General features: G+C 41.3%; 1 protein-coding gene across 7 annotated transcripts in view; it reads left to right on the top strand.

Annotated features, from left to right (window-relative positions):
• TRAK1 (trafficking kinesin protein 1) overlaps positions 1-27737 on the top strand; it is a 145879-nt gene that overhangs the window by 55909 nt on the left and 62233 nt on the right. For 6 of the 7 annotated variants that reach the window (XM_075418812.1, XM_075418814.1, XM_075418817.1 and 3 more), the window contains exon 3: positions 15493-15687. Coding sequence is in view for 4 of the 7 variants with exons in the window: in XM_075418811.1 (XP_075274926.1) it covers positions 15493-15687 (195 nt within the window). In the remaining 3 variants the exon portion in view is untranslated. Of the gene's footprint in view, positions 1-15492; positions 15688-20274; positions 20410-27737 lie in introns of those variants that run through there. The other variant, XM_075418815.1, reaches the window with a different exon arrangement.

Here is a 27737-nt window from a genome sequence, read left to right as displayed (position 1 = left end):
CAGCAGGATTAACTCTGGAGTCGCTTTCAGTGAGGTATACTTCTACATAAAATAAACGTTTTGTTAACAGAAACTCCCCATCCCTCCTCCCTTTGTATTCATGGGTTCAGAGCTCTTTAAGTGGTTAGTTTATAAATGGGTCACTCTTTTGACTGCCCTCTAGGTATTTGCTTGTAGGTAGACTAGAAACTCTACACATTACGAAGGTGCATTCCTGGTAACATAACTGTTTTCCAGGCCCCTTGTAGAAGGATCTTTCTTGCAAGTTATTCTGCTGACTGGGTCCTGTCTCCCCTGCTCTCCCCTCCCTCCTCTGTTAACAGGAAGACGTTAACTTCATGTTTTTCTCTTTCTGACTACAAGCCCAGACAGATAACTTCTTTCAGGTGTCAAAATGCCTTCTTGATTATGGTTCGTTGAAAGGCAGGACAAACTCTGTCTTCCTTCTAGAATTTTTAGTAGTAGTTTTTGTTAAATGAAGTTCAATGTATATCTTCCTACTTTGCACTCTTTCAAGCATGATGTAGTTTCTGAATCTCTTCTTGCCTGGTGGTCAGTGAAGTGTGGTTTACTGATTGACTGTCTAATGCTTTTTTATGAACTAACTTTTCTGCAGCAGCAAATTTGTACTGTTTGTGACCAGGAGACTACATGGTAAGAGTTGCAGTAGAAATACTGATGGGTTGGTTTTTGGTGTTGTGTTTGTTTTTTTCTTTTTTTAAATGGATTTTTCTGAGTTTAGCTCCTTGCTCGGCTTTTTGAAGAGCTCTAAGGGCATAGATTGGGAGTTAGGAACTGATATACTCCCTCTGTAAAATCTGTGTTTTATCAGTAGTATGCGCTGGTATGCAGCGTATACCCTTGAAACAACCAGATAGAGAAACACTTGCAGAGGAATAAGGATTGGCAGAGGCTTTAACATGAAGACTTTGTGTAGGTTAGCACGTTTTGCTATTTAACTTTCAAGAAGGCCATTGGTGGTCAAATAATTTTAAATTCTTGCTGCTTTGTTCCCCCATCCATTCTGTTTGCTGGCAGTAGAGAGGCACTTGGACATTCTCTGTCAGCAGCATGATATTTCCTGCCCGGGACCTAAGAGCAGATGTAATGTGGCTGAGGGTCTGTTGCACATTCTGATTACGCTAAGGATGTTTTCTTAGGTACAAAATTGGCTTAAACATTTCCTGTCCGCAAACCACCTCAGAATTGTGCTTGTGCAGATTTCTCTGGGAGTGCAGCTGAAAGCATTTTAGGCTATTGGTCTGGATAGAATCTCTCCTCCACTTTTGTGGCAGTGGGGAGATAAGGGTTACTTTTTAGCTAGGTCACACCAGCTCTGATCTGTTCCACTCTGTGGCCTAGAAGCAGTGATGTTGGCATAACCAAGGGAATGAGTACTGCAGGAGTGGGCATGGGTGACTAAAAACAGTGAGGTGAAGAGCTTCCTTAAGCCGAAGGGAGGACAGCACTCCAAAAGGCTACTACTTTCCCACTGAATAGGATAATAAAGGGATCCAAAACTCATAGTTGCTATAATGGAAGTGTTTATGCAAGTAGACGCTTCTGCATCTGTGCTAATTTGAGCATAGAAGGGCAAATGAAATAGGACAATTGATCCATTTAAAAAAAAAAAAAAGTTTAAGGTTGTAAGAGTTATTTAAAAAAAGTTACTGTGGAGCACGTATTTTCTAAACACAACACTAATAGTTTCAAAGCTGAAAATGGATTCAGTAGCTACTGTAATAGATTTTTTTTTTTTTTAATTATTATGGCATTTTGGGTTTTGTTAGTAAGATTTGAGAGAAAAGTTCAATGTAGCCTGACTTTCAGAGTTTCCACTGCTGTCATTTGTGGAGCTCCTACAGGTAAATGGGCAGAAGGAGACTCAAGCGCTGAGGCTGGTGGACAGTGGAGCAGCAGTGTGGGATGTAGAAGTCACCTATTTTGCCCCAGTTTTTTCCGTTGAAGTGCCGCTGCCGTCCAGCTGAGAGCAGAAAGGTAGGAACAGGGTTGTAGCACCATCTAGTGTTCCTTTTGCTAGAAAGGGAGTCGAAGTGCTGATTAAAGGTGTCTGTCTTTCCTGTAATTACAGTGCAGACCTGGATGCTTCCAGTCAGATGTTGATGGAAACGGCAGCTGGGGTTGGGGGCTTCCTACTCTAACAACCCCTGTCCTGTTTTATTTAAAGCAGGAAGGGCTGTAATCTTGACATGATAAGCATGTCACTAAGTTGCTCAGTAGTCCCAATTTTGTGAATTATAAAAGCCTCTTAGTCTGATTGCCTTTCTTCCTTGTCTATCAGCTGCTGTCGGACAAATCCTGTCCTTGTGGAGATGGAAGTCTGAAGTACTACTGGAGTATAGATTTGCTCTTGTGACAGATGCGGGTGTTTTGGGTTTTTTTTTGTGGTTTTTTATTTGTTTATCTTAAAATATGCATAACAGTATCATTGGCCATCTTCAGTAAGTTCACTTTCAGTCTGCTTTCTCATGTCTGACGACTTGCTATTTGCAATGATTTTGGGATGATATAGTTTGTAATTCAAGAGCTAACCGCTTAATATGCCATGTAGGTTTCCTTCATCTTTCTCTGAAAAAGGAGGGAATGAATGGACTGTGGTTTAAATTGGCTAGCTCCTTCGTTAGTTTGCATAATGCATTTGTTCTTTGTACTAGTTACTCTTTCTGAATGCGTGTAGGAGTATTCTCTGGCTGTCATGTTCTGGGCGATTTCCGTAGGGTTCTTGGGAAACTCTTTGTGGTGATAACCTGTTCTGTGTCTTTGTTTGTTTGTAATTAACACAAGCAGATTTTTTTTTTTTTTTAAATGAAGTTACATCAATGGATGTGTTAAACCGTGAAATCCCTTTTTATCTTAGCTGGGAGGTACCTCTGAGAAGACTTGGTATTGTTTGACCTTGCAGGTAGTGTTAACTTCTAGCTTACTGCCATGATGGGTAGTCATAACATCCAGAGAAACCTACTTTCTCTTGCTCTCAAGCCTCACGCAATCTCCTAGCAGCAAAGGCATTTGGGTGCAGAAAGTTTTCTCTGCATTTTCATCCTGTCTCTGTCCTTATTCAGGCTTTAATGATGTTCTTGCATGAAACAGAGCTTCTGTTCTCTTCCAAATGTTACTCTTCATGGCAATGTCAGGCAATTTTGATGACTGACTGATCCTATAGATAACAGCTGTAATGCTGACCATTTTTTTGTGTAGTAACTTCATTTTAAAAGGTATGCCTAGAGCCTACAGAACTTCCAGTCTGTCGCCTGCCCTGCAAGGTGCATGTTTTTGTTTGGAAGGCTGAATTTCTCTTCCCTCTGTTCCAAGTCTGACAATGGGTGACTGCCCCAAGATAACTCCTTAAGGATTTTTGTAATACAGGTTGTTACTAGAATGCTTTACTCTTGTTAGGCGGGAGGTGGGAAAATAACGTATCTGTGGCTGTCCTGTTTTGGGTATGTGAGATACCACCAGACCTAGCGTGCTTGCTATTCTGAGCCTGTAGAACAGGGTGCTCTGGTTGTGTTGGGTACATGTTAAAGGCTGGATAGTTGTCCTCTAAGCATTGATCGTTTACAGAAGTGTTGATAAAACAATAACAATTTCAAATTGCTTTCCTATATTTGAACCTCTCTGAGTTCTGTTGTGATAACCTATCTCTTTTAGTGGTTGTTCCCTACAGAGCATAAATTTGCTCTGGCACTTTCTTCTTTTGCAGTTCCTGTTTTGGGGTACTTCTTTCATGTTTTTTCTCAGTTTTGTCGATGTGAGAGAAGAGGTGTAAGAGATTGGTGGAGCTGAAACTCAGTTATAAGAATATAAGAAATGGTTTACTGGGTCAGACCGGCTGGCTCAGGATTGTGTTTCTGACTCCAGCAATAGCAGGTGATGCGTATGGAGTGCAGATGCTCAGCCACTCTCAGTAGTCTATTCTCAGCACAAGTACCGCCATCATGGAGAACTGTTTTACTAGGGATATAGAGAATGTGTCTCTGCCTAGTTCATTTAGTGTCTATTTAGTGTTGGACCCTGTCCATGACTTTGTCTAAGAACTTTCTGAATCTGCTGATTGTGTTACCGTGGAAGTTCATGGATTTTACTGGCTGTGTGCAGTTGTACCTAACACCATTCTCCCATGGGTTTCTGTGAGTTTTTGTCCTAGTTATGCAGGATTTGTTGAATATCAGGTCTTCATTGCCCTTAGGTTTTCATCTTCGTGATTTTGAAAAACCTCCAAGCCTGCTCGTCTCCCAGCTTTCTTAGTCTGTCCTTTAAATGAAACTTTGATAATGTGGGCTTTTACCTCAGTCCATTTACTTTGCTGTTGCTGTCACCAGTCTCATCCTGTAAGCTTGATCTAATTGTGTTCTGTTCTCCCTTTTCTTTCCTGTCGCTTCCTATAAGCAGCTGTATCTAATTTCAAAGCACTCTTTCTTTCTCTAAAGCATGCCAGAAATGCTAGTCCTATTAACATGAGATAGGTCCCTCAGCATGACTGGAACTATTCTGTGAGTCTGACTTCAGTTATGTCTAGCATACTCTATCTAACAAAATGATCTTATTCTCTACGCCTGCTGCATCACTGCCTCTGTTTGAATTTTCTGGCAGTGAACTTCACACAGTTTCTCTCCCTCCCCTGCCCCAGCTTCCCATCAGTTGTTTTACAGCTCTTATCCTTTGCCAATATCTTAGTGTTTTTCCTGATTCCTCTCCTGTGGCAGGTTGCGACGCTACCTCTTACTCTCTATCCCAGGCATACTTTTCTGTCTTTCAAGGATTATCTTTTTGTGTTTTGGTGGGGTGGGTTGATTGGTTGGTTGGTTTGGTTTTGCCCCAAGCAGAATTCTGCTGCTACTGCTATGGTCCTTATCCAGCCCTCTTTCTTACTTATACTCCTTTTCCTAGTATGATATATGGTTTTTAGTGTAAACTGTCAATTCTGGAGTCACTGTGAAAGCAACTGTGGGAATTACTGAAGTCCAGTGTGACTTTTTTAAAATTTATTTCTAGATTTCCCTAGTTTTGGGAAGGACTTGTCATTCCTAAATGTGAACTTTATTCCAGGGTAGGGATGCACAAGGGCAGTAAGTGTTCATCAGTGTTCTGGGTTTGTGCTTTGGAGAAAGAACTCCTGAAGGCAAGCAGCTGATGGATTTTTAGAGCTGTTTTTTTGTTCTGTGTTTTTTGTTTTCCTATTGTGGTGCACTTGAACAGTACTAGAAGACTAAAAAACTGTGTTTGCTTATTGGTGTATTTAAATATGTGAAATTATTTGTATTCCATAATTTACCTCCGTAACATGCTGAATGCATACATTTCTCCCTCAATGTACATGTATACATTCATCATGAAAAAACAAATTTTCCATTTAAAGTCAACATCTCTAAAGGACAAGCTGCATAAGAATTAGTTCTTATATTTTGTTTGTAAGTCTAAAGCTTTGTTGACAGCCGTTGTTAGGGACAGGCACATTTTGTAGCTGGGTGGAACAAAAAGAAAAAGCAGGACAATTGCTTTTCAGGGTTTTCCGTACTCGGTGATTTATCAATGGGTTTTTGAGACATTCTCAGTCTGTTTTGGCAGCTGGAAGATCCTAATGGTTAATGAATGTGTTTATTCTTACTGCTGCTGAACAGTGCTTCACCAGCATGCATTTGATACATGAATAGCTTTTGTTCTTGCTCTAAAAGAATAGTTGTGGTGATGGAGTTTCCTTTTATTTTCTGTTTAATGCACAAATAAAAGCATGAATATGGCTGCATTTATCTACAGGGTACATGCTAAATGTAGATGTATTTAACATACATCTACATTTCCATACTGAAGCAAAGTTCAATTAAATTTATGGCATAATGTACAGCAGGGACCTAATAGCTTAATGGTCTCTCATCACCAAGATCTGTCTTACCTTTTATACCCAGCAGGAATGTGTGTGTAGGATGAAACCAAAGCAGAGAGACTTTAACCTAGTAAACAATGACATTCCTCACATTGGAACGGTACTTTCCAATGGTTTTATTCTTGTTGGCCTTGACACTCTCAACTTTTTCCCAATCTTTATTTGGTGTGTTTGGCTAAGCCAAGTTTTCTTCCAGCTTCTTCAATAAGCTTTCAATTGCCAAATTTAAGTGGAATTTCCTACCAAGGGAGGTAACATGCTGGAAATATTAGTGCTTTATGCACCCAAAAATGCAGATATGTGGGCTGAGCCCAGTGACCTATATGAGAAGACAGTTCCACAGCTTGTCCACTCCACAGACAGGTTTGGCCAGTGCCTGGTGTGGCAGGGCTGAAGGAACAGCATTTTTTCTTCCACTTCAGCTGACAGCTTGATCAATGTAATGATTTTTCCTGCACAACAGTATTCTTTTGGATCACAGAATCACAGTATGTTAGGGGTTGGAAGGGAGGAAGGGACCTCTGTGGGTCATCTAGTCCAACCCTCCTGCCGAAGCAGGGTCACCTACAGCAGGCTGCACAGGACCGCGTCCAGGCGTGTCTTGAATATCTCCGGAGAAGGAGACTCCACAACCTCCCTGGGCAGCCTGTTCCAGGGCTTCGTCACCCTCAGAGGGAAGAAGTTCTTCCTCATGTTCAGACGGAACTTCCTGTGCTTCATTTTGTGCCCATTGCCCCTTGTCCTGTCACTGGGCACCACTGAAAAGAGTCTGGCCCCATCCTCCTGACACCCGCCCTTGAGATATTTATAAGCATAATGAATTAGCATTATGGATAATACTGAATCGTCTGATCCTTCATAACGATTTTCCTTTGTAGCAAAGGAAGAATTGTGATTGTGTTCTGTTCAGCTTCGCCACCCTTGCACAAATCCTTTAAAACTTATGGGGAGAATGGACTTTTTCTTTCCCGGTGACGAAGCTGGATTTGTTCAGGGGAAAGGGCATGGGAGTGGGGGTGGAGAAGAAAAGCAAACTCTTGAAGTCTTTTTCCTTCCTACTCCTATCCTTGTACTTATAAGTACCTATTTATATGAATTAAAATATTAAATGGCAGACAACTGCAGTGACACATGGTATTATATAGAAAATATGATGAGAACCCTTGTTTGGGTGCTTCTTTCTTCTCTGTGGGCTGGACTTCTCATCCAGAATTCCTCTTCCGTGACTCAGTGTGCCCATTTGGCTACCATAAATACTGCCTGCTTTTCCTGTGGTGTTCCACCTACGCACAGTGGGAAGTCCAGTTGAGATCTGTGTGCAAGACAAAGTGCTGTGGGCAGTGCAGAGTTACAAGTCAGCTGAAACCTTGCTGTGGCAGCCCAGAATGGGAATACCTGAGGTTGGCATGGGGTCTTTTGTTTTCCCATGGAAGACTGGATTTTGTGCAGTATTGTCCATGTTTAGAGGCAGAAGAACCGCTGCTTAACCAGCTTTGGTTAAAGATATGGCAGGACTTGGAATTCCGAAGTCGTGTTATGCAAGTCAAGTTACAGAAGCCGTCCTGGCTGTTTGAGGAGTCTGAGTTTTAAAGGTATGAGACAGCTGTCTTGTTGAAGAGGTCTTCTTCCATCAGTTGGCCTTTGCATCCAGCAATGAGACTTCTGATGTGTGGAATGCTATCTTTCCCTTTGGGCAAGTCAATGAGTTGGGACGACAGTGAATTTTCTTTTTACTAGAAGTAGTTTTCTTTGTCCTAGAAGCTAATCACACACTTTACATTAAAACGCACATATTGTGTGCGCAGGCCTGAGTTTCAGCAGTAGTGTTTGTAAGACTTCAGTATAACTAGCCACATTCTGGCTATCCTAGAACTGAAATTGAATAGGAATATGGTAACTTCTGGGGTTTTGCCTGTTACGGGTATATGTGCAGAGTAATGGTTAAATAATGTTCAAGAAATACTTGTAATTCTGGACCCCAGTTAGTACTTAATGCCTGTGTCTGTGTGGGCCTATGGGGCTCAAATAATGGATGACTGCAGGCTATGTTTCCCTCTTCAGTAGACTATCAGCCTAATTGTGGCATTGAAGTTTCTTATCTACCCTTTTGCTTTTCATTTTTGTGTAGATCTGTTCACAATGGCAATGACTAGTTCACTCCATTTCGTGGTTGTCTAAATGGACAGAAAGCATTGGGAAAATGAGGCTATTGGACTGCTTCAAGCAGCCAGGAAATATCTGCTGGAAAAGCATCTAGAGAAAGACCATCTTTCTTGCTTACATCCCTGGAACATGATTAGGCTTTAGGCTTGTGGTCTGCTGAGAAAGGAGAATCCTAATGTAGTTGTGGCCTCTTGGCTGGTTGTCGAGCTGGATTAGGTGACTTTTCTTGGAAGGATTTTCCAGAATTTTCTCAGCCCAATGGAATGGGATGACTTTTCATATTACGGAGTTGCATATTTCTTTACCATTTTAAAAATGGGTGAGATGCTGAATACATTGAGACTTTTAAACAGGGCATTTTCTCCTTAAATAGTAGAGAAGGTGATGCTCTTTTGTGTGATGTTGCATGTGCTACAGAATTTTGTGTCGTTTTACATACAGGGATACAAAAATTTGTTGTGCTTACTGATCCTTGGTTTCTGAGAAGGGACACAGACTTTCAGTTTGTGTTCTCTGTGCGTATATGCATCATGTGAAGTAAAATCAGTCATGAAGATTCACTAGTATTTGGCATGAAATAGCCTTAAGTTGATGAACTGTAATTTCTTGCATTACATGTAGCTGGACTTTAGCCTCCATGTGGTAGCCCTGTTCTGCAGAGAACCTTCCTTTTTCTTAACTAGTAGGGAGCCAGCGCTGAAATTGACCTTTTCCAAGTATAGTGTGCTTTTTTCCCCCCCAAAAAATTAATTTATTATTTATTTACCAGCCATTTAAAAAAAAAAATTTTTTTAAGTTTCTCTGTTTTAAACTTTAGAGAGCTAAGTGTCAAGGGGAAGTGTAATATATATGTGAGAAATGGGACAGGACTGAAAACCAGGGAGAGGAATAGGTGGCTTCAGGAAGTAAAGTGGTAGACACCTTCATTCTTCCTGCTTTTTCCAGAGTTTCCTCGCTTCTCTCGTCTGCTTTTGTTACTATGCTCTTACCTACTTCCCTTTCCTGAACTGACTGAAAAGGTTGTGACAAGTTACGATGCTTTAATTCTGTTGTGGGAAATCAAAGAATTTACCTGACAATGACTACTGAGACCTTTTTTGGTTTGCTTTGATTTTTTTGTTTAAGGAGGAGAGGGTATTTGGGCTGCCCCTTTCTGGCTGTGGGTTGAGCACCCGCTGCTGGGTGAGCACCAGGTGCTGGGTGGTGATGCAGTGGTGTCCCCTGGAAGATATTCTGGGTGGGTGGATGATACAACCTGGTGACCAAAGCTTGTGTTTTGAAAGTGCCAAGCAGCCCAGCACTTCCCAAGGTCACGCCTAGAGTGTAGCCGTTCTGCTGGGCACACTGCTTCTGTGCAGCAATCGTTCTTGGAGGAGGCACTTCAGAGTAACACAGCTGTTTGCAAGGTGTTGGCCTCCATCAGGACCACAACTCTGGAGTGCAGTGCTCTGGAAATGATACCTCTCTGTCGCTGGGCAGCTTTCTTGTGGTCTTCTTTGTCTTGACTTGTATAGAATCATAGAATTATTAAGGTTGGAAAAGACCTCTCACATCATGAAGTCCAGCTGTCAACCCAACACCACCATGCCTGCTGAACCATATCCCAAAGTGCCACATCTACACGTTTTTTGAACACGTTCAGGGATGGTGACTCCACCATCTCCCTGGACAGCCTTTTCCAATATCTGACTATTCTTTCAGTAAAGAAATTTTTCCTAACATCCAATCTAAACCTCCCCTGACACAACTTGAGGCCATTGCCTCTTGTCCTATCGCTGGGTACCTTGGAGAAGAGACCAACACCTGCCTCACTACAATCTCCTTTCCAGTAGTTGTAGAGGAGCAATAAGGTCCCGCCTCAGCCTCCTCTTCTCCAGACTAAACAGCCCCAGTTCTTTCAGCCGCTCCTCATAAGACTTGTCCTCTAGCCCCTTCACCAGCCTTGTTGTCCTTCTCTGGATATGCTCCAGCACCTCAATGTCCTTCTTGTAGTGAGGAACCCAAACCTGAACGCAGTACTCGAGGTGCGGCCACACCAGTGCCGAGTACAGGGGCATGATCACCTCCCTACTCCTGCTGGCCACACTGTTCCTGATACCCTGGCTCTAGCATGGTTCGTGGCAGGGTTGGGTTTACGAGAAATGATTTTGCTCCATTTAGAGCAATGGGCTATGAACAAGAACCTGGCTGACGAGTGTCGCTTGTGGCTGAGGGGTTTAGGCAGTAAGGTGCTGCTCGCACAAGGTGGCGGTGTCTGCTGCCAGCAGCGTCTGTGGAGTGGAGACCTGGGAGCCCTCGAGCCTTGAGAGGCCATCCTCTTCTTGGAAACAAACCCATGGGACCATGAAGATTGAGGAGGGTTTGGACCAGAATTCAGACAGAAAGAAACTAAGTATTTAATGTTCCCTGCAATGACTGTACTGATAAGCTGTGTTGTATTGTGTTTCTAAATACTCCTGCAGATACCAGGCTTTGAGATTTGTAGCATTTGTTTCCTCTGTGAATGTGTTTTGTTATGTTTTGGGGTTTTCTTGTTGCCCCTGCTCTTGTCCCTTCTCTTTGTTTTAATTTCTTTTCTCTGATTTTATCGCTACTTTTTATGTGAAGTTGATACTGAAATCGAATACGTGCTCCTTCTTTGTCAGTCAAGCTAGATGTTATTTCTACAGTGTGATATGTCTATTCAGTCATAGCTGTAAACAAGTGAAACCCAAAAGCCTGGCAGGGAATGGAATGTGACAGGTGAGCCACTCTAGGTGACTGTGTTGTCTGGAATGAGATCTTCAAATCTGTCCAGCTGTGGTTCATGTTGAACTTAGCTTGAGTTGAAGTTAGTTCAGCTGAGGTTGAATTGCTTGGTCATGAGGTGGTGGCATAGTTCCACCCATCCAAATAACACTGACAGCTAAATATATATTTAACACTGTATGGGAAGTGACCTGATGTGTTTCATGGCTGTGTGAGTGCAGAATGAAGATGGCAGTGGGTGACAGCACCCTACACAATGCCTTATGATCTGTGTGATGTTACGTGCACAGAGAGGGGGCGGTGGTAGTCCTTGAGGTGTTGTGCCCCTTCGATACAGTCACCCCCTGTTGTTTCAGACCTCTCACTCCATTTTTGTTTGATCAACCGTTTGCTCACTTGTCAGCAGAGGAGAGGTGTAAGTATACATCTGAAAATAGCCAAGAGTGCTCTTATCCTCATGTGGTTGTCCTAAAAATTACATCTCTTCCCCTCCTGCACGAAAAATTATTTAAAAAGAAAAAGAAAAAATAAAAGGAAAGAAATAAAAAGCCACCCTCGCTTCAGTTTCCATAATTAAAAGCCAATTTACTATGCTTGGTGCATTTTGTATGGATGGAGGTGTTGGCTAGAAGAAAGAGAACTGATGAAATAGTCAAACGTATCCAGATCAGCAAGTCTGATAAAAATTCCTCTAAGGAAATGTGAGCAAGCCGAAACAACCAGTGAAACTTCAGTGTCTGTCTTAAGTTGGGAGGGAGGTGGTAGAGAGATTTAGGAGCCCAGAGAAGGGGAAATACACCAGTGAGTCAAATGCCAATGTATCAAAATATATGGAACAAGCTAATAAGTAATCCATTAGTAACTACCCATGAGATACTTACTGAAGGAGGAATAAAAATACAAAAGAGAGCTCAGCTGGAGTATTCTGCCCAGTTTTGAATCTTCTTTATTGAAAGAGAAGATTAGAAACTGAAGGAACGAAATCATCAGCACATAAGTCTTTAAAAGAACTTGGTTTAATCTCGTTTAGAAAAACGTAGAGAGGACAAGGAGGACTAATGTCAAAAACTACTGCAAAGCAGACCGAGCAACTTCTTTGTTTGCTGAGGAACAGGGCATGGAGAAACCTATTTTTGCACCAAAATAGGTGAGGTGGGGTGTTTGTGCATGTGCCATATTTAAGCTAAGATGACAGCAAAGCAGTGGAACATGTTACTTGCGAAAATAGTATGGAAAAGAATTAACAAAATTTTTTTGTTTGTTTAGTTATTTCTATGAAGTGCTGAAAGCTGCGGAGTTCTGCAGTATGCAAGAGCCTTAGCAAATCTTTCTGCTTAACTCTTTTCCTTCAAAAGCAGAACCTGGAATGACCCATGCTTTAGTAAGAATCATGAGTTCATAATTCATTTAGCTATGTAAGTTGGTTGTAATTTGCTTGTAGAAGTTTCTGTTTGCCAAGGATGTCCAGAAAAAGGCAAGTTTAAAATCACTTTAGACTGCAAAAACCAAAATCTGTAACAGAGCAACTTACAAGGATATGGTTTAACTGTGTTTTGTTGTATCATTTTTTTATTTATGATCAGTTAATTGTCTTAAGCTTATGGTATTATGTCTAACTCAATAAAATGAAGGTACCACTTAGGACAAGAGGAAATGCAACAGTTTTACGTCTGTTGGATGTCAGTTAACTTCATTATAACACACGAATGATGTCTTAATGGCTCTTAGTAGAGCAGTTATTTAACATAGTTTTTTATCTTTGCAATTTTAATCAGAAATATTAATAAAAACTATCAGGGTCTTCTATAAAAAGTAACTGGTGTTTCAGGATGGGGGATGGTACCTTCTCATAGCAAGTGCCTGCATCTCAGAAAAGGGAGGGGAGGAAAAGTGAAGGGGAAGACTGTGTAATTGTAGCACCGAGACTGTGGCTGTGATTTGAATGGTGAACTAATGTTTAGTCATATACAAGTGTAATTACGGTGTCCTGTTTTTCTAAATAGGCAATTACATCAGAGCCTGCTCCTGTTTCCTGCTGGTATGCAGATTTGAAAATTGCAATGACAATAGCATCATAATAAGTTGCCTTTCCAGTTATTCATTAATATCTTTTCCAGTTGTTAGGCCTTTTGAATTGCTCAGAAATGCCCAGGATGTATTGTATGGTAGAGCAGAAAAATTGTCTTGGTTGACTTGTATTCCACAATATTTCTTACTTCTTTACTGTCTGTCCTTCTCGTTCCGGTGGATTTCTCTTCCACAATAAAACCGTTTGGGTTTCTTTTGTGTGTGTGCATGTGTGGGGTTTTTTCCCTCCTCAAATTTTATTGGTAACTTCTGCATTCCATTTTTTACTACTTCTTATGATACAGCAAACCAGTGTACTTCTTTGTGCAAAATTATTTGCCTGAAACTTTCTTTTCATCAATGAAGTCAGTCTATTTCTTCTGAAATACTAATTAGAAGCAGAAAGACACTAAAGGCTTGAATTTTTCAAGCGTTCTTATTTCCTTGTTCCCCAGAGCAGAGTTCCCCTAGCTCAGTCAGGCTGTGTAGACTCTTACATTTTTCACAAGAGGAGAACCCACAGTTCAGCCAAACAGTACTCTACCCTCCTATCCCCCCAAAAAAACCCCAACAATAAGTCAACCTCATATTCTTGACAGTGAGAGCAATTAAGTAATCTAAAGACAGATATATATATATATATATGTATAAAACTTTATCTCTAGTGGTCGGGATAGTGCTTATGACAATGCAATTTCTGGATTAGAAGATTAAAAAAAAGAGGTAGTTGATGGTCTATAGAAAAGTTTGCAGTACTACCCCATTCTTCCTTCCTTCCCCTCCCCTGGCAGAGGTGGATTCCACTAGTTTGCAGTGAAATTGCAGGTCTGCATCAGGCCTGCAATAAGCAGTTTCTCTCTTGTGAAAACAGGTGGCTTTGTCAAGCAGCAGCAAGAGCGGGGCGGCCTTACAGCCCTGCCGGCAGCTGAGTGTGACCACAGGATGGGAAGGGCTCCTTGTTGACAGAGCCCAGTCCCTTTGCTCCTGAGAAGGGCAGAGGTGCAGGCAGTAATGCTTAAATTGGCTCTCCAGTGATCATCTGACAAACGCCAGGTACTGAGTGGGTCTGTAGTCAATCTAGGAAGCCCAGGCAATGAGTCAGTGTCAGCAGGGGACAGAGCTGGGCACAGGCCTACCCTACAGCACTGCACGGGGAAGGACAGGGGGCTTGGGTTTAAATGAGGCTCCTGGGCCACAGGGCAGAGGATGCTGGGTCAGGTCCTCGATGAGCATGGTCAGGGCAGTGAAGGCCTACGGGTACACTCAGGACCTTGACAGTCTCCGCTGTTTACTGCAGAGTGAGTCTTAACAACAGTTGCAAGAGTTACAGCACTGGTTAAAGATGGAGCTGCATTACACAGCATGTGAGCAGCTTTTCTTAGTGCTTGCTCTTCCAAAAGAGGCTTAGATAGCTCTTTCTTATTTTGTGTGGGGGTGGTGGTGAGGGGCTGTGGTGTTCTCTTCTTTTTGTCCTGGCATAGAAATGGGAATTCAGATTGATGTGCAAAGTATTTGCGGAAAACTTAGCAGGAGTTGCTCTGTTTCTTAATAGTTATTAGCAAGACGTTGTAGTTAATTTTATGATAGTTATAATGTGTGTATTTAAAATGATCATACCTGTTTCGAGTATTCACAAACACAAAAAATTCTTCATTACAGAATAATATAGATTGGAAGGTACCTCTGGAGGTCATGTGTTCTGGCTTTTACTCAAAGCAGGTCTTCTAAAGTGAGTGCTCAAGGCCTTGGTTAGTTGAGTTGTCAGTCTTTCCAAAGATGGGATATTTCATAGCCTCCCAATGCCCTTGTTCCCATGTTTGACCATACTTACGGTAAAAAAGTTTTTATGTTGTTGAATTGGAATTTTCTGTGTTAAAACTTCTCAGCTCCCTTTTGTCCTAAATTTAAATCTCCAATTTTAATTCAAACATTTTTGCAGTAACTGATAGCTGTCAGTATCCATGTTTAAAACTGTGTGCAAACTTGATATATTTGTGAACATGAGGGACTGTTACCACATAATGCAGGTCGAGATAGTGTCGAAAGGTTCCATAAAATTTCTTGCAGCCAGCTTTACCAGTGCATTTTAAGTGTGAACTGTGACACTGTTTGCTATTGCAATCCTGGATTTCTTTTTGAGAAAAATCTGCCAGCAGCAAAGGCAAAAAATACAGTGGTACTGAACTGTGGTGAAAGACCAAATTAAGGAGATATGTAAAGCTTGCAAGCTAAAAGTAATCTGTGAAGTAGAACATAAAAAATGTGAATTCCTGTATGCACTAATCCTTTCTCCATAGCCAGGTTGTAACTACCCTGTCTTGGTCAATGCATACTTGCTCTCTATTCGCTCCCACCCCCATCTTGTTCTGTGATAGATGACTCGCTGCTGCTAGAGGTGGGGGGTTTTGCACCTAAGAGCATGCCCTTGTGTTTTCTGCTAGTAAGTATTCTGTTTTGGGATCATTTGTGCTAGTCTGGTTATTATATAGCTGTTCTCTACATACAGAAAAATCTTGATGATACCAAAACAAACTGACATCTTTGCTAGCTTGTGTGTATAGTACCAAATTTAAAGTCACTAATAGAGATTGTTCATTTTCTCTTACCAGATGTGTGCAATAGTACCAATCTTCCTGAAGTTGAAATCATCAGTCTACTGGAAGAGCAGCTGCCTCATTATAAGCTAAGAGCAGATACAATCTATGGTTATGACCACGACGACTGGCTTCATACACCTCTCATTTCCCCTGATGCGAATATTGACTTAACAACTGAGCAAATAGAAGAGACCTTGAAATACTTCCGTAAGTCAAAAATTCAGAAATTGTACTGAGGAACAAATAATATAGTTCTATCTTTGTTATGTTCTCTGAAGTATCTGTGCAATTCTGTTACAACTGTGGAAAGCAAGAGAACTGTGTTTGATTTGTTGCTTTAGTCTTGATATTTGTGGTAGATAGGAAACAAAGGAAACATTTAACCGAAAACAGCAGTTGCATTTGTTAATCTGTGCATGCACCTCTGTGCATTACCAAATATTGATGAAACCGAAATACTTCTTTCTGCTTGTGATCTCTCTGGCAACAGACTGAAATTTCTGTACATACATGATACGTAAATCTTAGACCTGTTTCAGTATATGCTTTTTTTAACATGTTTTCTGACACATTGTACTGTTGTCTGATGGCACTGTGTGCAAGCATCACAACATGACATCCAATCAATTTTTCTGCAACTTACGCTTTTAGGAAAGATTTGTGAAGAACCAGGCTCTGAGCATTTGGTTGAGATGATTTGTCCCTTCATTATTCCTTTTGTTCATATGCATGCTGTTGGGCAAAAAGGTACCTTTTGTGCCTGGAAGGAAAGCGTGTAGTGTTGTGAGCTTCTTGGGTTTTAATTCTTTTGTCTGAGCTTATAGATGGTGAATGGGTTCTCTTTTCTCTGGGTTCTTCCACTGAGGGTATTGACTTAGCTGTGCAAGTAGAGAAGACTTCTGTGGTTCATCCTCTAGTTTCTGATTTATTGAGTAATATATGGTTAAATGATTCTCTGCCACCCCCCCACCTCCCCATGGTTTCATGTGAAGGTGCAGTTTTGTTACACTTCTGCATGTGTTGCATGTTAAAATAGTCTGCAGAGTATCAAGCCAATAGGTTATGTGCTAAATCTGCAGTAGTCAGACTTAGATAGTAGTGGATTTACATAGATTATGGTAGTAGATAGATTTAGGTAGACTTGCTGAGCCACTGTGGAGCTCAGAAGGGAGGAGTGACAGGGCTCTCAACACAAACCTCTGCAAAAATGGCTTCATTGCATTTTAAAGTGGCTGGAAAATTCACTTTGTAAGGAGCAAGACTGGTAAAGAAAAGCATGAAGAATGAGGGGCTGAGTTTCTGACAGTAATGCTATAGAAGGCAGTAGGTGTTTTGGCAGATAGCTTACACATGCTGTCCACCTCTCCCCTCAATCAGACAAAAACAATGGGAAGCCGGAAAGATGAGCTGAAGTTGCTCTGTGGAATCAGTTGCACTACATACAACTCCTTGTTTTGTATCAGTTTGGTGGTGGTGTTATAATGATGGCAGAAGCTGGCTTAAAGAAATGTTTTGAAATGTCAGGTTTCCAAAGTCTTAGTCCAGATTAGTCCCATCTCACAAATAAGATTGTCTATGTGGGTGGGCTGTTGCAATAACCATGGGAAAGATGTTTTGCTAGTCGGGCAAGGAAGGCAGAAATCCACGTCCTAACTCTCCTGAGATGCTGATGGGGCATGTCACTTGCAATGGCGCGTGACTGTTGGGGATGGGTACAAGATGAAGCAATGTGTAAGAGAGGAATTGGATAGCAGTAGTTAGCTGTACCTGTGAGTATTTAAACAATTTTATTCAGTTTTTAGCTTAGAAACATAGTAACTGCAACTTCACAATGTTGCTGTGATTGAAGATTTCATCCAATCAGCTGGCTTGAACGAAACAAGTTTCAGTGTAATTCCTGCCATAACATATGCTTTCTGGTTTCATTTGGAAGTAACTACATAAAGAAGACGAACCAAGCAAGGAGAGCTTCCATAAAGAAAAGTTTATTCCTTGCTGCTTATAAACAGACACTTGTGTATAGATAGTAGCTTAATAGGTTTAAGCAAATTTGGATTGAGCCTTGGACGGATACCCTGGAAACTGAGATCTCTGACTTTACCCTTGTTCAGTTATTGTGAACAAGTCATATAATGCATCCATACATGAGAGTGCAAGATGGTAAAATTTTGGTATGTTTGGAAATTATGACATTGATTGTAAACATTGATTTATGCAAAAATTAGCTGTCAAAATAAAAACGCTATTTTAAGTAAGTTGGCAGGAAAGTCCCAGGAATTGTACCATCATCACTTTGGAGAGTGTTTTCCAGGGTGTGGCTGCTTGCACAATGATTCATTTTCAGTGCTGCAAGTAAAGCACTCCTCCTTTACCTGTTTAGTTTGTTTTAAAAACCTCAATGAGGGGGTGAGAAAGTACTGTATTTTGTCTACTGGAAAATTTTAGTATTTTTGAAACAGTATCCTTGTGGTCTAAGAATTCTATTGCTGTAGTTTAAACTTAATAAATAACAAAAATTAAATTTAATAATCTCTGAAAGTTTTGCTTAACTGAAGGAAGAATCAATTGACTTTGTGGCAACAGAAAAGGATTTGCCCCAAAATAAAGTCTTTTATCAGAATTAAAATGCACTACACATACGTATTGTTGCTTTACCTTCTTCAAGGTTCTTAGAGACACTCAAAGATAATTAAAATAATATGAATATTAAAACTCGAGGTGCTGTAGAACATTTTTAGGCATAAAATTAAGCATTTTGATTGTTTATGGTTCATGGTGTGTTGCAGTCGATCAGCTTTGAAACCGGGATGTAACAGGGAGGGAGGGATATGTTGTGCCTTTATTCAGGGATTGTTGACAGACTGAGAAACACTGGACAGCATGGGGAATGTTTGTCCATGTTTTAATTATGTAAATATCGTGCATAATTAATATATGTAAATGTGTCTTTTGTAAGGCTTCCTGTTGTTTAGGGAGAGAGCTTATCAGGAAGAGCAAGGTTTTATAAGCTCTCACCACACCGGTTGCAGAGTAACTACTTAGGTTGAAAATAGTCTGGATGGTAACACAATAGTGACAGTCTTGCAGTGTAACTCAGTGTTTTAATGATGTTCGGGTACCTACTGTGAACAACTGGGATTAGGAAAGGGGAGCACCTCTGTTTTTCCACTGGTTATACTTGCATTCCCACCTTCCCATCCAAGGGCAGTGGAGGTTGATTTTGGGGGGTGGTAATTGAGAGCAGCTTTTTTTCTTCCTTCTGCCATAGGTTTTGAACGCATTTGTGGCCAGTTACAGTACTCAGTGACTCTTTAAACTCTGTCTTGATTGTGATCCATATCTCTAGCTCTGTCCCAGCTAATTTTCTAAGTTTTGAACAAGATAAATATCTGAACCTTTGAACCTCAGTACTGGATTACTTAAAAATATTTCAAGGCCCACAGAAGTATGGAAGTTGATTGTTCTAAACATATATAATATATAAAAAGGGTGTGTGTGTATATATACAGGTATAATAAATATGTAGTATATGTGTATTTATGTACAATTGGATTTGTAGTTAACCTTTGAAAGAACTTTAAAATATAGTGACCAAACTTTAAAGCTCTACTCAAAATGAAAATAATTCCTCAAATGTGTTTTTGTTTGTCTTGTAAAGTGCCCGGAAGTTGATTTAGAAAATGTGGCTATCTTAAGCCTAGTAAGTAAATGGATTCTGAAAATAAATGCCTTTTAAACTGTACTATCATCTTCATTTGTTCCTGCTTTAGAATGGCAACACAGAAGGGAGAACACTCGTTTGTCAGAAAGATTATGTAGAAAGCTATAATTGACTTGCAACCCCAACCCAAAATTTTAAGCTGTGCTCAGAAAACAGTGCTCTAATTGTCCATGGACTGTCTCTGAGAACTCTACTTCCAAAGAATTTATTTGCTGTTTAAAATGTCATTTGTACATGATTTCTGTATTAGGCACATGCACTTACATGTTCGCATATGCCCATTGCGCATTTTATAATTCGTTCTCCTTATCCATCTAGTACTCTCCTCCTCAGGACAACAGGCTTGTTAATAGGGAATTTGTGATACTGCATACCTGTTTGTCTGTGATTTTTAGTTTCTGAATAATGCATTTATATTTAATGAGAGGCTCTGTGGATAGAGGTTGAGAGGTTGTTTGGATAGATTCGGGTGTCTCCAAAGACCATTATCTGTGAAAGAATCTAAATCACTTGTAGTGACAGTATTCTCTAGTTTGAGTTTGTCTGTGTTGGCATTTGCTCCCAGGAGAGAATCCATGAGAAACATTACTTCCAGGAGTGATTCAGTTTATAAGGTAACTGGCAGCTGCGTTGCTGTCCTGTAAAGTAGAAGCACTGAAATTATGGAGTTTTCTGAAGAGCTGATGGGTGTTTGGAGTGGTGTATTATCAAGCTTCTAAAGTATACAGATGCATTTTAATCCAGTTAAAAAGTAGATTAGTAGCTCTTAACGCTCACGCATACTTGTTTCGCTGGGACTGAACAGGTACTGTTTCAGGGAACAGAGAGGTCTGGGCTTCCTTTTTAGCATAGGAAGTGTATCACAAGGTAACACTTGCCTTGAGGGAAGCAATCAATCAGTTTTGAGGGAAAAGAGAAATGATGTCTTCTGGACTGCAAAGTGAAACAAGTGTAAATGCTTTTAACAGGGCCACTGTCTTCAGGGACAATCCCCACTTTGATTCCTGATTTTTGTTGATTGCTTCTTTAGGTCTCCTTGGATTTGTATATCCATCTTTAATAGACCATAGTAACAGACCCTGCTGTAAAGAATGCATGGAGTACAGCTGTTCTCAAAAGTGACTTGATATTCACAAAATGCCATCTATTCTTGTTTTCTATTATTTCCCCATAAAATATGAAAACAAGCATTGAACATCTACTAAAAGGTAAGCACAAGTGTGGATGGATGAAAACAGAGAGACTCAGTGCAAAGAAAGAGTAGGGAAGCCACTGTGGTCTGGGAAGGTCTTCAGTAAAATTAAAGATCTTCTGCAGCTTGTGTGTAATGAGAAGCTATGAATTAAACTAGTTTGATTGCCGAGTTCCAGACTAGCAAGACATGTCATATAAAAGTCTGGTATTTATCCTACACTTGGATGCCCGAGTGCTGTATGCCAGTGATGTGCACTTAATGCTAACTCTTTCCGGTTCTCCAGTCTATTGAACTTGTTCTGGTTAGTCTTCTAGCCATGTGTAGTGGTTACAATTGAGTCAAGATATGACCTATTAAAAAAGTGATGAGACTTCTGAGAAGTGTGGATATGTGTGTGCATATGGTGATTTCCGTAATTACTGAAAACCTAGGTTCTCTGAGTGCCTCTCTGTTCTCTGTCAGTAAACCAAAGTTACAAACTAGTTTTTCTTAGTATTCAAATGACTTGCCCAATGTAAATTGAGTCAATTTCTCTGTAGTGGGAAAGAAAACTGTGTGCTGAGGGAATGTTTGGATCCATTGTCTTAAATCTCCCTCCACAACCTACATCAAAACTCTCAGCCAAAACGCTGATTGCAATTGGCAATTTCATTGCTATGTGATTCCTTTTATATAACTCACTGGTTTTGATTGGAATTCAGATGACTTGAGAACAAGAGTTACGCTTGGAATTTGAAAATCTAGCTGTTGACTTTTTATAGTATTCTGTTAAGCTTCATAAGGCTTGCCCACTGAATGCTGTTGTCGTAACTGTTCCATGTGAACATGAGAGATTTGAAATCTGAGCAGTTAAGCAATAAGGGCACTTGGCTTCTGAATGACTTATGAAAAATGTCCTTGCCGTTTTTGGACTAGATGCTGAAATTGCTGGTTTATAGCCTGCTGGTGGAAATGTGATGAATTTCCCTCTGTGTTGATCCATACAGGATAAGAGTCAACAGTGACCCTTAGCTATACTGCTGTGACTTCTTAGAGCAGACTTTTCTACCTGCTTGTGGCTTTTTTGGTTTTAAGATCCTCAGTCCAATCCCCAACCACAAAGGCTGGTAGTCACAGAATCTACTGGGCAGCGTCACTCAAAAGCATGGACACAAGACTGCTTAGCCCTGCTTTTTAGTTAATTTTTGCAGATATTGGTAGAAAGATGAATATTTAAATATCCAAACATTTTAACTGATTAACAACAGGGGATCGTGACTTAAGCTATAACCAGGGATGCAGAAAGTTAGTTCTTAAAATTTAGTTGGCAGTTGGGAAATGAATTCCTCACACTAGGTTGAAGATACCTTTTGGGAGGAACCGAATAGCCTATCGGGGCTGCATCTGTTCTTTTACATTCCAAAACTCCAAAGCACTTTTTTGTTATTATTTTCTTCATATGCTTCAAATGGAAGACTGAGCCAGTCTGTACCAAATTAACGAAATAAAACTGATCTGACCCTAAAGCATAATCAAATCAATCAAATGTCATCTCACCAGTCTCATTAAACTCTTGAGGCAGAGTGCCTTTTAAGCCAGTCTAAAATGTGCTGCATAAATGTATCAAGGTGATGTAGCAGTGTATCAAGGTGATGTTCCATCTGCCTGCCCCCAGGTTAGGGGAAGTCAAGCACACTTTTAGCTGGTGGCTAGGGAGAGGTCTGTATAAGAGCCAAGCCTAGAACACAGCTTTCTGAGTGCAGCTACCAGAGGCAGCGAACAGACAAAGGTCTGGTTTCTGTCTTGGTAGCTTATGGGGACAGGGCCCAGGATCATCTGAGGACTCCTGGGAACCCTCTGAGAAACTTGAAAGTGCCTGCTGCTGCCAGGTAAGGGCAAGGTAAGGGGAGCCACAGGAATGTGGGCCTGAGGAAGCTCTAGTGGCTTCTGAGAAGCAGTCGGCTGCCCTTGATCCAAGGTTGCTTGGAGCCTTCGTTGCAGCTGCTGATGATTAGGGATGGTCATGCACCTTTTTAGCTCGTGTTTGGGAGAGCCCTAAGTAACAGCTAGGTCTGGAGCACAGCTCCTGGAGACAGCCAACAGATGCAGCAGTTTATGCGGAAGGGTGCAAAGAAGGGGTCCTGATCTGAGTTCAGAACAGCCTAAACCTTCAGATATGGTGGTGATATGCCACAGGGTGCATTCCCCAGGTTGTGGAGCATCTGTCACTGCCAGGGCAGAGACTTTAGCCCAGACAGAGCTTCAGATGGTGGATGCAGCCCTGCAAGTCCCAGGTTGCTGAGAGTGCCTATGGCCTCTCTCTGAGGTAGGGAGAGGTGGCCTTCTTTTGTGCAGGTGTGCTGCTGTTGAAGAGCTGTCACCAAGTACGGAGCTTACGAGAGGAAGTCAGCAGGCTGTGCAGCGTAAGGAAGGATGAGACACATAGACAGGATCTGGGAGGGGTGGCTGAGACACCAGAGGGTTGTGCTCACATTCAGAAGAACCTTGACAGGCTGGTGCGGTGAGTCAAGAGGAGCCTTCTGCAATTCAGCAGAGGGAAGTGCAAAGTCCTGCATCTGGAGAGGAACAAACCCATGCACCAATACCTGCTGGTATCCAACTGGCTGGATGGCAGCCTTGCAAGAGAAGGACCTAAGGGGTCCTGGTAAACATCAAGTTGAACATGAGCCAGCCATGTGCCCCTGCTGCAAAGACGACTAATGGTGTCCTGGGCTGTGTTAGGAGGAGTGTTGCCAGGAGGTCAAGGGAGGTGATCTTCCTCTTTGGCGCTGGTGAGCCCACACCTGGAATGCAGTGCCCAGTTCTGGGGTCCCCAACTGCATTTTCCTTCAGTGTAATGCAGCTTGCATTCCTTCCTCTACCAGGAAGCCGCAATCATGACCGTCAGTGGGTTTTTTCCTTCCTTGTTAGAAAAATAGGTCATAACCAAGCTACTGTAATATTTTTGTCTATCCAGTCAAGCATGATGTTAAGCTCAACTTCATTTTACAAATGTTTTTGCTATCTCTAGGAAATATATAACCACAAAAAAATAGAAATTGTAATTTAAATTATTTCCCGCTGGTGAACAATCTACAAAATCTGGTACTTTAAAACTTTACTCTTCTTCATTTCTTTATGCTGGATAGGGGTGTATTCTCTTAAATTTCCGGCTCTTGCTCTCATGGTGTCATTTACAGGATTTAAGTATGCCTAGTGATACCTTGACTAAACTATGCAGCTGGTTTTGCAGGTTGATTGCTGAAGACCACATCAGTTTTGATTTTAGACAAACCCAAATATAGTACTTTCCAGTAATATTTTTGGGGAAGGGAGAAATAGTCCTTTCATGTGGAAAATAGATTTTTGTCTTTAAGTAATTTAATTTCACCTGTCTGCTCCTGTCTCACATTAAATCATTTTGTTTCAGTGGGAGAACAGTTAGACTCTTCTCTCCATCAGAAGAGTCTTTTGTCTGTACCAGGTGACATCAGCATGCCCTTACAGTGTTCAGAAGGGACCAGCTCTGTCTCAACCATAGGAAGTACCTTTACTGTTTCGGAGCCCTGGATAGCAGTCCCATTTTGACAAAGGAGAGTCAGTCAAATCTGAAGCACCCATTTTTCTAAATACCCGTTCTGAAAGCTGGTATTGCTGGGCATTGCCGATACAATGCTTTCACTGCTCTGGTTGCACTCTTTGGAGGCTAAGCGAGCCACAGTGACTTCTTGCTAAGCAAAATATAACACTGGAAGAGATCTCTGTCCAAAGTTGCAGAGTTGTTGGCTCTTGACAAACGTGCAGTCACAGGATGACTCCTGTTCAGTGTTCTTTTAGGTGAAACACCAGTAGCTCTTCACTTCAGTAAATGAGATCCTGGTTTAGAAATGACAGTATGCCAGCCTGTCCTTGAAAATCAGTTGGCTTTTTAAATATGCTTGCTTTCATTTTTCATGCTTTTTAATAACTTTTTTTTAAGTCAGTTAAAAAATGTTAGTTTGCAAAGTAAGTATTGTGGCAACGCCTGACCACTAACAATATACACTGCACAGTGGTGGGCTGTACAGCTGCCTCTGATAGAAAGGACTCCAGACGATATCAATGGGATGAGCGACTTTATCCTGAGTGGTGGAGACTGTTGGTGATTGTAGAAAATAATGAAAGGATATGGTGTTTAATTATTTGAACATTCTGATGTGATGCTGTAGCCAAGAGAAGAAATGTGACCCAGAGTTAATTAAATGGGAGGTAATACACTGTTGCAGCTGCCGTGGAAATGCTCCATCCAGCTCCCATGTTCAGTTTCAAAGGATCCTCCCGGAACTGAAAAAGGTTTGGAGAAGAAAGCTGGGAATGACTGAGCATGGGAACACATCATTTATAGTGACATACTATCTAATGACATTCTTTGAATACTTTATTTGCCAGCAAAAGTGACTTGCTGCTGCTTTGCACCCTAGCAGCGTGGTTCACTGCATCCTTCAGGGTGCTGCTACAACTTTCTTGAGAGGCCATGTTTATAAATGGGTTAGTTTAAATTATCTTTGTCAAGAATTCCCTTCAAAGAAGGAAAAGGGTTTTTGTGACTTTTTTTTTTTTTAATAACCTGGCCAATTTAGGCAGATGAGTTTAGTCTTGACCTATATCATGGATTTATTCCAGGAAGAAGGAAGGAGGAGAGGGCTCCAGCTTTTCTGCCTAATAAAACCCCTCTGTAACTGCAAACTAAAGGAGCGCTTAGTCTAGCTGATCACAGCTGGCTATCAGAATGCTTTGTCAGACTATATATTTTGATCTGTGGAGAACAAGTAAAAGTGGTTTTTTTTGTTTGCTTTAAAACTAACCATAGAAAAATGTAACAAAATCTAGCAGCTGAAAGCGAATGCTAAATAAATGTGAATAACTGTATTTGGCTTTGGAATAGGAAAAAGCAAGTCCCTTATAGTCACAGATCTATTATGTCAAACCTTTCTTAACCTGAAGTTTTATATGAACTTTCAGGCAGGTAACATAGTAACACCCCAGCCAATTGTAGTGTTGTAATATGGAGGCTTGAATATACAGAGGTTCAATGTTTGTAGGAGCAGTCCACCAGAAAAATGTGCTGTTCTGAAAAGCTTTGCGTAAGATGAATCTGATATACAGCTGTAGGAAGGAAAAGTAGGGCTGCGGAGGTTGAAAGTGGGTTCTGCAAGTGCGCAGCTACTTTGTCAGCCTGGTCACACTTCCGTGTTCAACTTGAAAACCCTTCCAGCTCCCGCTTCGTAGAGCTACAACTTCTCATGCAATTGTAGGGATGCCTGGATACATAATATTCTGTCTGTCCAGGGTTTCTGTCTTCCTCCTGGGAAGGTCATATGCTTATCCCATATTTCCAAGTCTCTCAAGGAGTTCTGAAATCATTTGACCACACAAGTGATTTTCTCCACAGAAAAATAATGCCTTCCTGGGTTACACCAATATGTTTTGAGTCAGATCTGTAGAAAAATATCAATACAACAAACAAAAAGCTCCAACTCCCTACCTTGAACTACTTTTATCCTGTCTCATTGAAAGGGGTGGGTGTGTGTGCAGGGAGGGAGGACAATGAGAAGAAAATTCTAGCATGTTGAAGATTTCCGTTGTTTAAAACGTCAGGATATAAAAAAGAGAGAGCCCCTGCAGCAATTTAAGCTGGTAGCTAATGTTCATTCTTTATATTTTTAACGCTTGTGAAATGGTATTACCAGACTGAAATTACCTTTTGGACAAAAATAATACAAGTGGAACAATCCAGAGTAATTGAGTTAATGTTGCTATAGGAACCTTTATTTTCTCTTACAGTATTTTAACAGTGTAGCCTTAATTGCATTTAATAGCATGTGCAGCTCTTGCCTTGTGAGTATGCATAACTGAAATTGTGCAAGACTGAGCTAGGGCTGGAGTGCCTTGTCACATTTCTCTGTTTCAAGATGGCACAGTGTGAGAGCAGAATGTTCATATTTGGCAAAAATGCTTGCACTATTCAAAATAGGATTTTTTTTTTTTTTTAAAGATAATTGTATGACCTTTGCATATGCAGAGGCTTTTAGTGGCTTTTGTATAATCCTTTGTGATTTACTAACCTGAAGTTCATGTACACGTATTGCTTTCACATCAGTATTGGGCATAACAAAAATCTGATCAGCTAAATGAAGCCAAAAAAACCTGCGATCTTTGTCAAAAGGAAAGTAAGTTTTGTTTTTCAGACCCTTGTTATCTCAGTGTACCTCTGGATTTCAAGAGGGCTAAGCTTAGCTTGGTGCAAAAGCAATGGCTGGGATAACTTCTGTCCTCACTGTGGGGAAATAAGAACGGTTTCTGGGCTTTTTGTGTATAAGTGTAGAAGCTAATAGGACCTGAAGATTTCCTGGCCTATGGTGGGTTCGGATGGGCAGAAGCTGAAGACAACAGCCTGCGTTCTGGCAGCCGATACTCAGGTGCAGGCTGGTCACTTCCTGTTGACTTTGCATTTTGGTGTCCTATAAACGGGAGGGAAGTGCCAGTAAATGAGGCGGTGCCTTGATAAAGGCTGTGCTTCTTTGCTTTGAGTTACCCTCCCAAGAATGGTAGTGCTTTCAGCCTAGAACAGGTTGACTTGCTTTTCTTGGGTATTACACCAACTCAGTGGTCCACCAGCAAAAACTGAAGTACAAACATTGGATCTCCTCACCTGAATCCTGGCTGCAGGAGCGCTGCAGGGCTTGGCCCCAGGTGGTTAATGCTGGCTTGGGGAGGAGAATGCTCAGGGATGTAAGAGTGAAGCTGAACAAAACCAGTGGTTTAGATAGATGTGCTGCAGTTTGCTGCCCAGCCAAAAACATCTCATGGGGGGAAGGGGAAAGGGTATTTGCGGGAGAGCTCTAGCACTTCAGTCTCTGTGAATCTTTAAAGTTCACAGTGGCCTGAAACCATGTGCCCTTGTTCCTACTGTCTAGGGATTTAAAAAAAAGTATTTTGTATAATGAAAGAAGTTCAGAGAATCTTAGTCTTATTTAAAAAAAAAATAAAAATTCTGATGTTCAGGGTGAAACTCCTGTGTTTCAGTTTGTCCCTGTTGTCTCTGGTCCTGCCTGTCACTGGGCGCCACTGGAAAGAGCCCGGCCCCATCCTCTGTGCGCCCTTGATTCAGGTGTTTATATAAGTGATGAGATCCCCCCTGAGCCTGCTCTTCTCCTGGCTGAACAGCCCCAGCTCTCTCGACCTCTCGTCATAGGAGGGATGCTCTGGTCCCTTCATTATCTGAGTGTCCCTTTGCTGGACTCTCTCCAGTATGTCCATGTCTCTCTTACACTGGAGAGCCAGAACTGGACACAATACCCCAGGTATGGCCTCACCAGTGCT

The sequence above is a fragment of the Opisthocomus hoazin genome, chromosome 4 (genome assembly GCF_030867145.1).
Source record: "Opisthocomus hoazin isolate bOpiHoa1 chromosome 4, bOpiHoa1.hap1, whole genome shotgun sequence".
NCBI classification, from domain to species: domain Eukaryota; kingdom Metazoa; phylum Chordata; class Aves; order Opisthocomiformes; family Opisthocomidae; genus Opisthocomus; species Opisthocomus hoazin.
Note: the sequence above shows the minus strand (reverse complement) of the source record. Positions and strands in the feature narration are given on the sequence as shown.